This window comes from Marmota marmota, unplaced genomic scaffold (assembly GCF_001458135.2).
Source record: "Marmota marmota marmota unplaced genomic scaffold, marMar, whole genome shotgun sequence".
Taxonomy (NCBI): Eukaryota; Metazoa; Chordata; class Mammalia; order Rodentia; family Sciuridae; genus Marmota; species Marmota marmota.
Genome location: NW_026000037.1, coordinates 25,129,041 through 25,140,432, shown reverse-complemented (window position 1 = coordinate 25,140,432; position 11,392 = coordinate 25,129,041). Strand labels below are relative to the sequence as shown.

Here is an 11,392-nt window from a genome sequence, read left to right as displayed (position 1 = left end):
TGGTGAAAGGGGCCTTAGAATAGGAGTTAGGATCACTAAACTCTCACCCTTAATGTTATCTAGCTATATAATTTGTGCTTACTTTTTCCATCTATAAAATAAAAGAGCTGTACAATATGATTTAAGAAATACCCTGAGGTTCCAAAAATCTGGAATTCAAATTAGTAAATAAGAGGGCTGGGATTGTGGCTCAGCGGTAGAGTGCTAACCTAGCATGGGCGGGACCCAGGTTCGATCCTCAGCACCACATAAAAATACAGGCATTGTGCTATGTCCATCTACACCTAAAAAATAAATATTAAAAAATAGTAAATAAGAAAAACAATTTATTTATATAGAAAAACTAAGAAATGAGGAACAAGACAGTGGTAAATCTTCCCTCAGTGGTCAAAATGTTCAAAAGCCCACCCTCAAACAGATTTACTCCCAGGGCTTTAGTAACTTTTCAGGTATTTCTTCAGTGCTCAGATTTGCACAAAAGACACTTAAGATACAGTGTTGAATGAATGAGTGGGTGAGCCCCTTCTTTACTTCAGGCACACTTTCAGGTAACCTCACCCAGTCCCATGGCCTGATGTCATCCATATATATGTGACTCTCAAACTTTTATCTCACACCCAAATAACACCATTGAACTGCTTTATCCAGCTGCCTTACATGGTATCAATTCTTAGAAGACTAACAAGCACCTCACACTTGAGTAGGTATAACATGTAACTCTTATCTTTTTTTTTCTTTTTGCCTCAAGCTTTCCTATATGGTTATCTGCATCTCAATAAATGACATCCCAATTTATACATTTGGATAAATCCCAAATTTTAGAGTCTTCCCTGATTCCTTTCCCGTCTCTCAACTTCTAATTTCTTTCTTTTTTTTTTAAGAGAGAGAGAGAGAGAGAGAGAGAATTTATTTATTTATTTTTTTGGCAGACACAACATCTTTGTTTGTACGTGGTGCTGAGGATCGAACCCGGGCCGCACGCATGCCAGGCGAGAGCGCTACCGCTTGAGCCACATCCCCAGCCCCTCAACTTCTAATTTCAATCTCCTTAACATATCCTGTTAATTTTACTTCCAAAATTCATTTCAAATCGTCCAGTTTAGAACAGAAACCACTATTTACAAAGCAATCATTCCCTCACTCACAAAGAAGCTTAACTGCACCAAAGCACAATGTGTGAATCAAACTCAGCTTAATGCAGAGGCATTAAGTGCACACCTTCCAAAACAAGTGCACATATTAATTTTGCACAGATCCGTGTGTTCTAAAAACAAGTTGAAGTAATCCACTTAGTTTACAAATTCCCTGCCAAACCCCCCTATAACTAACTCAGGCACCTAAAACTCCAAGTATCCTTTCCTAATGCCTCCTTTGGAGACATATCATTTCTTTGCTCGACAAATTTAACAAATTCAGCTCCTTTTTATGAGTAACAGTTTTACTTGGTGGTCTTTATATGAAGACTTCAACAATTTTTCTCTCCCTCCTCATTACTATCACCTAGTGTACCTCCAGCATCTCTCTCTGGATTACCATTGAAGTCTTCCAAACAATTTAGCTGCTTCTCCTATTGCCCTTAACCATGTGTTCTCTCGATAGTGGCTCTTGCCATGGGACAATTTGTTTCTGTGTGTGTGTAAGGGGGAGTGTGACCTGTTTTCTTTTCTCTTTTTTTTAAATATATATTTATTTTTTAGGTGTAGATGGACATAGCACAATGCCTTTATTTTTATGTGGTGCTGAGGATCGAACCCGGGTCCCGCCCGTGCTAGGGGAGCGCTCTACCGCTGAACCACAATCCCAGCCCTACTTCATTATTTTCTTGCTTCTGCCCATTTGGGTTTACATCATTCTTTTTTAAAAATAACTTCCAGTAGATACATATACTGTATATATGTATCTGCTTCTAGCAGATCTAGTGGTAGGGGTTTTTTTTAGGTAAAAATGCTTCCTATTAATATTTTTGTTCTAAAATTACTGATAGACATTGTTAGATTTTCCAAACACTTGAAATGAAAGTACAGAGTTCCCACATACCCCTCTCCTCAAAAAGTTTCCCCTTTTACTTATATCTTCTATTGATGCAGTGTATATCAATTGATGAATCAATATCAATATGTTATTATTAACTAATTACATAGATATTAAAGTCCAAAGTTGACATTAGGGTTTACTGTTCACATAGGCATTAACGGATTTTGATAATTATATACCAACATGTATCCATCATTACTTTATCATTGAATAGTCTCACTGCCCTAAAGATCTACTGTGCTGTATTATTTATTAGTTCTAAGAAGATTTTTTTGGACAATTCTTTTAGATTTTTTGCATAGACAATCAACCCTGCAAGGAAGATACTATTATTCTAACTATACAACTGAAGGCTCTGGAGGTCAGCGAGTAGGAGTGCCAAATTTTGCAAATAAAAACACAGCATACCTAGTTAAATTACATTTCAGATGAACAACAAATAATTGTTTAGGGCTGGGAATGTAGCTCAATGGTAGAGCACTAGCCTAGCATGTACAAGACTCTGAGTTCAAGCCTCAGTACCATAAATAATAATAATTATAATAATTGTTATTATATTCAATATTTTATTATTATTATTTTCTTACAAGTATGTTCCAAATGAAAACTATTAATCATTTAACTTGGCACCCCTATTTATAAAGGTTATTTTATCAACTATTTGGCAGATTGATAAATCTATTAGGGAGGTTAAATAAACAACTATGGAGCTAATGAAGCCCAAGTCTGTCTGTCTTGCAAGCTTGGGTTATTTTATCTCATCAGCTCCCTTTCAAGATAGATATTGAGAAAGAACATCTGAATTAAAATGAGAAATTGGCCAAACAATTAAAATGCAAAGATTAGTTTCAATAATCATAGAGAATGAAAACACAACAGAAATAAAATTTTATTTTTTTTTAATTTTTTGTAGTTATGTGTGGACAGCATGTCTTTATTTTATTTGTATACAGTGCTGAGGATTGAATCCAGTGCCTTACACATGCTAGGCAAGCGCTCTGCCACTGAGCTCCAGCGCCAGCCCAAGCTTTCATGCTTTTAATGGCATCCCAAGAGTTACCAGATATAAATCTGCACCACCTCCAATTGAGAATATGTAATGTTACTGACATCATTAGAACAAAAACCACTGCACTCTCACTAAGTGGCAGGAAAAAACCTAGCAACACACAAAGGTCAGCTGAACTTATGTTTTAGAGTCCCCTGAGTCTACTTCCTTATGAGTATGTTTTTGTAGTCCATAGTCTTTTGCAGGTGGGTTTATTGCCATTTATGAGACAGACAAAAATGCAGACCACTTACTAAAGTTTTTGCTTCAGAATACCACAAGCTTGTCTAGCTTGTTCTAATATAAGGATTTCCATCCAGTGGTGGTTTCTCAAGCATGGATTCCAGAACACAATGAGTTCACAGGCAATCTATTGGATTCTTGCTCTGTAACATAGCCACAGATTTGGAAAGAGACCATATTGGCACATGACAGAGATTACAAAACTGTACCATTCCTAGAGATAATCTCTGTAAGTAAGGTGATAATGGCAGTTGTGTTAACCAGGGAGGTACACAAGGGCCCAACCTTTTTTTTTTTAAGCACTCACACAGCAACTTGAAACAGTGTACAACTCTTGTTTTCCTTCCTAGATGAGATTGTCCTGCTTTCAATTCTCTAAGCTAAACACACGGTGGATGGTTGCCTGGGTGACAGTCTGTAAACTAAGCAGTCTCCTTGCAGCTAACTGAAGGGTTTGTGCATCCAGAACCAGTTTTAATTATTTTTCTAAAAAATATTCAGGTTATGCAAACTGGAAAAAATCAGAGAAAAAAATCTAAATCTATGCTGCATTTAATGGATTCTTAGTTGAATTACGGGTTGACAGCTAGCCTGGAAATCAGTGCCACAATGAATTAGGATGATGTTGGTTGCTGTTAGGCTTGGCAACTCTTCAACTGTGTACCAACTCCTTCAGCAAAACAAACCATAGGTAAGCCAGATCTCTACTTTTTTATCCCATTTTAGATAATACCATGTGTTGAAACTTTTTTTCTCCCCAAAGGATGTCCCAGAGGAAGAATAACAGGTAAATTGATGGGGAAAACTAATATCAAATAATTATATCCTTAGAGTTTTAGTGAGCTTTTTTTGACTTTTCAAGTATTGTGATATCCCTACCAATAAATGCAAACACCTGTAAACCATAGGCTAAATTAATAATGACAAGAAAAATATATTTAAAAAGCACTTGCTTCCATTGAATTATATGCAGAGACAATTTAATCATCTAAATATTTGTAAACTTTATGTGGTATAAGTTTTATAACTACTCAATATTATATACATATATTTCTTGAACACACTTTATTAATATAAAATGGAATTCTCATCTTTATTATATAAACTTCCAACCAAAATATACAATATAATAAAAGCTTTTGACTTTACAAGTAGATAAACCAGGCATAGAATTAAAACTAAGACTGGGCTTCAATAGAAGCTAAACCAGAAAGCCCTATGAAATGAAATATTATTTAAAAAAATCACAGCTCAAGACAGTTCTAAATGGGAAATTGAAAAGTTTTCTTAGACAGATTGAAGGTCAAAGGAGGAAATAGAGCTCACTGAGCAATGTAGGTCTGTGCATCATAATTGAAAGAGCGACATGTATAGGGATATTTCTGTGGGTCTATTTCATTCTTACTGTCTTTCTCTGACCACCAATGAGCTTATGAGAGAAAGAATGACCAAATAATGACCATGTTGCCTGGTATTATAGTGATTTGATTTGATAACTTTGGGATTGTGGTTTTGATAAATCGAAACTTTTTTGTTTTAGATGGTAGCTACTACTTGTGAAATATTCTCAAAGATTGCCTGAGTTAAACCATAAACTTCATAGCATTTTCCCTAGGCAATAAACTTGGGGAAGATATTGTTGAGGTTTTATTTCTACTTTATGCATAAGCTAGTGAGATAAATACCTATTCTTGTCTAGTTGTTATTCAAATATGATTTTTAGCTTTATTGACAGACATGTTTTAATTACCCTTTATTTCTGAAAGGATTTTTAGCTGAAATGATATTGCAAATACTTTTGCATTTTCAAAAACAACTGTGTATATAAAGCCAAGTTGCAAAGCAATTTGTTAGGACAGATATTTGTACTGGTTTGAAATTTTTCTGTGGCCTGATTTTGAGTATATCATCTGCTCTCTCTGCCCGTAGCAAAGCTCCAAGTAATGACTAGAATGATGATTAAGTAACAGCAATCAAACAAAGTTCTGCTTCTCTTAGAAGAGCTTAAAGGAAATAGACATTGCTGGTGGAAGTGTAAATTGATGAAGTCATTCTGGAGAAGAAATTGGCAGTGTTTAGTGAAATTAAATACCCTTGACCCAATCATGGCAGAGAAACTTTCGCCAGTGCACGAGAAGGCCCACTCTAGGTATTCATCACAGTATTGCTTGCTGAGTTCGGGGATGTTGGAGGCAACTTAGATGTCCATCACCAAAAGAGGAGATAATAAAATATAGTGAATGCATAACAAACAAACAAAAAACCCAGAGACACATATGAGTGCAAGGATAAGCTTACAAACAAAGTCTAAAATTTAAAAAAAAAGTAACAAATTCTATAGTACAATATCATTTGTGTAAATTTAAAACCTGCTCCCCTACACACATATAACAGCACCATATACCTTCACATATCTGAAGATACCTCTCAGGTACATTAGATTGGGTTCTTGTGAACCCTGGCAGAAAGGAGGGCCAGAGGGGATCAGAGCTGAAAGGGGAAAAGACAAACAAAACAAAGAAAAGCAGAACCCAGTCCAGTGCTGCTTATGAGTGTGATGAATTTAGCACATCTAAGCTCCAAATGTCAAAAACAGGTCTGGGGGTGGGCAGTGGGTGCTGGGATTGTGGCTCAGCGGTCGAGCGCTCCCCTAGCACGGGCGCGACCCATGTTCGATTCTCAGCACCACATATAAATAAAGGCATTGTGTTGTGTCCACCTACAAAAAAAAAAAAAAAAAGATTATCTCTCTCTCTCTCTTAAAAAAAAAAAAACAGGTCTATTCTGCAAATGCTCCTTTAAATACTAGTTCCATTAGCTCTTTTGGGGAACTAGCACTTTTATCTGTTCAGTATAAGATCCCATTTTACTAAGACCTATACTTTATTTTCCTCATATATAAATAGAAAGAATAATATAATTTGACACTAACTTGATAAAATACATGTAAAACATTTAGAACAGTATGTGGCACATAGTAAGTCAATAAGCATTGAATATTATTGCTATTGTTATGTTATTGTTATTATTATGTAACATCACTTTGAAAAAAAGATCTAGTCTTGAGGAATTTATTCTCTACTTCAAATTATTCTTTGTTAGAAGTTGAGAGAGAAAACTAATATCTATCCTAGGACGGTTAAATGAAAAGTAATAACAGGTAATGATGATAAAAAGGTCTGCAAGAAAGAAAAGTCATAGGCTGATTTCTAATCATTAGGTCAGTTAGCAATTGTTAGGAACTACCTTAATGCTTAATTTAAAGGGAAAAAAGATAGAGCCACTAGAGAAAATAAAAAGATGACTGGTTGCCAGGGGTCCATTGAGGGAATGAGGGATAAATAGGAAGAACACAGAGGAATTTTAGGGCTATTAAACTATTGTGTATAAAATTGCAATAGTTGATGTATGGATACATATCATTATATATTAGTCTAAACTCACAGTATGTACAACAGCAAGAGCAGACACTGATGTACACTATGGACTTCAGGTGAGGTTGCTGGTATGTAGCTTCATCGATTGTTAACAAACGTACCATTTAGGTGCAGGCTGTCGATAGGCCAGGGACAGGAAGGAGAAGCAGAACATAAACTGCTATACTACTCAATTTTGCTGTTAATCTAAAAGTGCCCTAAGGAATAAAGTCTATTTTTTAAAGTATATTAACTTTTTTTGAAGGAGAGTCCCTAGCCTTAACCCATACCTACTAAAGGAACTTGGAAATTATTTGTTTGTTTGTTTGTTTTATAACAAGGAGACAGGGAATTTTATTCTCAAGCAAATTTAGGAAACTGGAATAAGGAAAGACCACAATTTCTTTGAAAACCAAGAAGACAATACACCCTGTTTACCTACTGGCTCTGTTGATGATCTCATCTATTATTCTATAAAAGGAAGACTTTCCTCCTCCAGCATCAGGCCCTCCTCAGTTTCCAACCCTCAAACTCTTAAACTTATTTTTTCATTTTTCTATGGCCAGTGAATCACAATCCTATTGTTAACCATTGCTTTTAAATTTTTGTTTCTGCCTTTCCATTCTCTGTTCTAATAATCTTCCTAAAGTTCCAGTGGTCCTAAAAAGCATTGCTACAAACTCTCCATGAGAAACTTTCCATTCCTCAACCTGTTGGGGAAAGCAGTGTAGACGTCATCTGATTCCACTCTCCTCTCCTTGGCCCTGAGTATAGATAGGCCTTTGCTCAGCCTCATCTCCCTGTCAGAACTGCCTTTTCTCCTTCTCTCTGACTCTCCAAATTTTGTCAATGCTTTCTTTCCAGGGGCTGTTTCAGCCCATGTTGTCATCTCCATTCTCTGGCATCTGTAAAATTCATGAGCTGTTGCTTGCATTGACAATCATGTATTTTGCTTTAATTAATTTATGTTCCTTGCAACAGGTCAATGAAAGCTTCCAAAGGGCATATAGCTCTTCCTAATGAATGGATGAATTCACAGAATAATACTGTTTCTGGAATGAAGTGATGTTCTTTCTTGAGAAAGAGGGCTTTATGTAGTTGCCCTATAAATTCTGAAGGCATTTGTGTGTTTAGAACATTGAAGATTAATTTTAGACTTTTTCTTGTTTATTTTTCTTAGATTCTCCCCACCAAACACATACACACACAAAGCTATACTATGAGATGAGCCTCTTATTCTTTGGCTTTCAATCCAATGCCAGATTATTGCAACAAATAACACGTGACCATGTACAGTTGACTATGGTGTCATATGCAGAAGTAGAAATGTAGAGTCTGATTGAGGATTTTTGTTGTTTCTAACAGCAATATGCTCCATGGAAATGGGGTAGATTTTCAATATTGCAATTGTAATTTAAGAACTATTTTAAAGATTTGGAAAACTGAGATAGGATATTTAAATCTAAGACCTTCCTGGAAGATCCAGACTGGTGGCCTCTAAGTTCCTCAATGACACACAGTGTAGAATTATGGAAGCTACAAAAGAGTAAAACATGGAATGTCCCTGCTATAGAGGAGCTTATGGCATTATTGGAGAGATAGAAACTTCTATGAAGAAAATTATAGGGAGGTTAATAAACAATACAAAAGAAAATAAAATTCAACAAAAATTCTCACCCATAAAATGTGCCAACCGGTTGTATGTGGTATTTCAGATCCTCAGCAATTTTTTGAATAAGGATCTATCATTGCATCTTGGAGATGAGAAATTAAAGCTCAGAGGTGAGCGATATGCCCAAGATCACACACTTTGGTGCTCTTTGGAGAAAGAATTTTAACCCAGATTCAGTCAGTGCTCTTTCCATTCTGGTATTTATCTATCCTTTCTTTTCCTGTATCATAGTAGATCTTCCAAAGAAATGGTAAAGTTATTATTGCTCCTTAAAACATGTGTAGAGAACCATTCTTGGTGGAAATGTAGGGTTTTCTCCCTTTAAAAAAAAAAATTGTGCCGGTTGCAGTGGCACATGCCTGTAATCCCAGCAGGTCAGGAGGCTTAGGCAAAAGGATCAAAAGTTTAAAGCCAGCCTCAGCAATTTAGTGAGGCCCTAAGCAACAGAGTGGAGACCTTTTCTCTAAATAAAATACAAAAAAGGGCAGGAGATGTGCGCCAGTGGTTAAGTGCCCTAGATTCAATCCCTGGTACCCGCCCCCCCAAAAAAAATTGCTTTAAAAGCTATTATAATATCTTTACATGTGAAAGAAACAGGTGACAGTAAAAGCAGAATATATTACATTTGAACCACCTACTGTTGGCTCTCATATAATTATGTCATTTCTTTTCTCTTGAAGGCATCATATGGAACAAACAAAATGAATAAAAATAAACTGATTCATGATTTCCTGGAATTTGTTTCAAGAGGTGATATGAAACTCATCTGTGACCATATTACTAAAGTCTATTCCATCCTGGGAAACCTTGACTTTCAGCACCCAAAGACTGGAAATACTCCTCTCATTACTGCAGCAGAAGAAAATTTAACAGAGGTACAAGGGGAGGGAGAAAGACAATGGTTCCACACCAATAAACAAAGCATGTTTACGTTTGGTTTCCAGGATTATGGCTCCTCCTTTTTGCTCAGCCTAATGAACTTCCAGTATCTAGAGTCCATCCAAAGCCCTGTTCAGAAGGCAAGGTCATTATCACTAACTATCTTTCTCAGCTTCAGGCACCCTTTAACATAGTGGTCACAGTCACATTACATTCTGGCCGGAACAAGCCTTTGATTAACACAGGCTTGTCCTGACTTTTTTTTTTTAAAAAGGAATCTACTCCAGGTCATTTTCTGTTCCATTATCATGATATATTTTAAGTTTTTACCTAGTTTAAAGATAACAGTTAGGGGAGTTTTCCAGGACAGTGGGGATAATCACATGAATTTGGATTTCTTTGGGTCAGTTTCTCACTCTCTGGTGGGTTAACTGCTAGAGTATTATAAACCTTAATGCAGACCAGGAAGAGCCTGAACATTCAGCAATGCCTTATCGATGGTTTCCCATGGAAATTTATCTGTGTCAGGGAAATCTCCCCTGGAGGTCCAAACCACCCTTACCTAGAGCAGGAAACATCTATTATGAAAAATTCTGAGACCTTTCCCTAATCACTGAGTGGATCCAAGGTTGTTATCAGGAAGCACTGAGCTATGAGACAGCTTGTACCAATTTGATTTTCTTTAATAAGCACTATGCACCCCAGCACCCACCTCCCCAGTGAACCAGTCAAAGCTGGAAGTTTGGGTGGTTTCTGTTCATATTAGTCATGATTTTTTTTTCTCCTTTTTCTCCTTTTATCTTTTTCCACTTCTTTCTATAAAGATGCATATCTCTGTAACTGTTGCCTGAAAGGGGGTAGAAGTTTTGCTCACATAGGAAGCATCTTGGTATTAGTTGTTACCATGGCATGAGCAACATGGATCTGAAGCTAACTGCCAGATTGGCCAGGAAGACAGCACCCACAGAAGAGTTAGCAAAAACAGGATACTGTTTGAACAGCTGTCATTGAATTTATTTCCTGGTACTCAGCCTGCATCTACCTCTCAGTTTATCCTCATTAAATCAATAAAGTGGAGAAGACTTCTTATTTAATTGGCCATACAATTTGGTCAACACATTTAATACCATTTCCCATGAACTTTCTTAAAATCCTATTAATTAGCCCACAAAGCCTTCATTCTTCCTCAGTTATTCCTGTCTCTCTTATTATCTCATCCTTTTAATTTTCTTTCTTTCTTCCTTCTTTCCTTTGTTTCTTTCTTTCGTTTAATAAACTGTCAAGTGTGAAGTATCTGAGTCTTTACCTTACTTGGAAGTTACCTGACAGAGATTCATAGAACTTGGCAGAAAACAAGACTCTTAGGCCAGGGAAAAATCACAGTTCACTACTTTTAGTACTAGTAAGAGGCTGGGAATCAGCATTTCCTTCAATTTTCCAAGCCCCAATTTTCCCAGAGCAAATTGAAGAGGGCCAGGTGATATGAGTACGTACAACAGGTTGCTTTATAGAAGAATCCAGAGTTCAAGAAACCTTAATCTTTTACAATGGACAGTAAGCATGTCTTTTTATTACTCCAGAGGAAGACCCTATTTCTATCTTCTAAGATTTTTCACACATATTTGATAACATAGTCTAGAACAAAGGTAGTCAGTGCTTCAGCTTTGCTCATGAGACCTGCAGAAACACAAATCATGGAGGATTTTTTCCCAACAGCCTCTCTAAAGAATGATCTACTGATGTACCCTCATTGCTCCACTTTCTCACCTATTTGAACTATGACATTCTAGCATCTTCTTTTACCATATTATTGAAATTATTCTTGTCTGTCATCTACAATGTCCTTGGTTCACTTTCAGCTCTTAGTAACATTGGACACCAATTTTTCTTGAAATATTTTCTTCCACTGGCTTCCTTCTGGTATTTTACCCTACTTATTTGACATCTTCTACCCAATCTCCTTTGTGCATTCTTTTCATTTCTTAAATGTGAACATCCCTCAATAATATGGAGATGGCACCTGCTGTAACTCAAGTCAACATCCCTCACCTGAACTCCTGTATATATATATACATATATATATATATATATATATATATA

The 11,392-nt window shown here is 36.3% G+C and overlaps 1 protein-coding gene across 3 annotated transcripts in view; it reads left to right on the top strand.

Annotated features, from left to right (window-relative positions):
* Positions 1–3,748: 3,748 nt before the first annotated feature.
* Map3k19 (mitogen-activated protein kinase kinase kinase 19) overlaps positions 3,749–11,392 on the top strand; it is a 54,658-nt gene continuing 47,014 nt past the window's right edge. For all 3 annotated transcript variants that reach the window (XR_007350899.1, XM_048812189.1, XM_048812195.1), the window contains exons 1-2: positions 3,749–4,016; positions 9,094–9,288. Coding sequence is in view for 2 of the 3 variants with exons in the window: in XM_048812189.1 (XP_048668146.1) it covers positions 9,115–9,288 (174 nt within the window). In the remaining variant the exon portion in view is untranslated. The remainder of the gene's footprint in view (positions 4,017–9,093; positions 9,289–11,392) is intronic.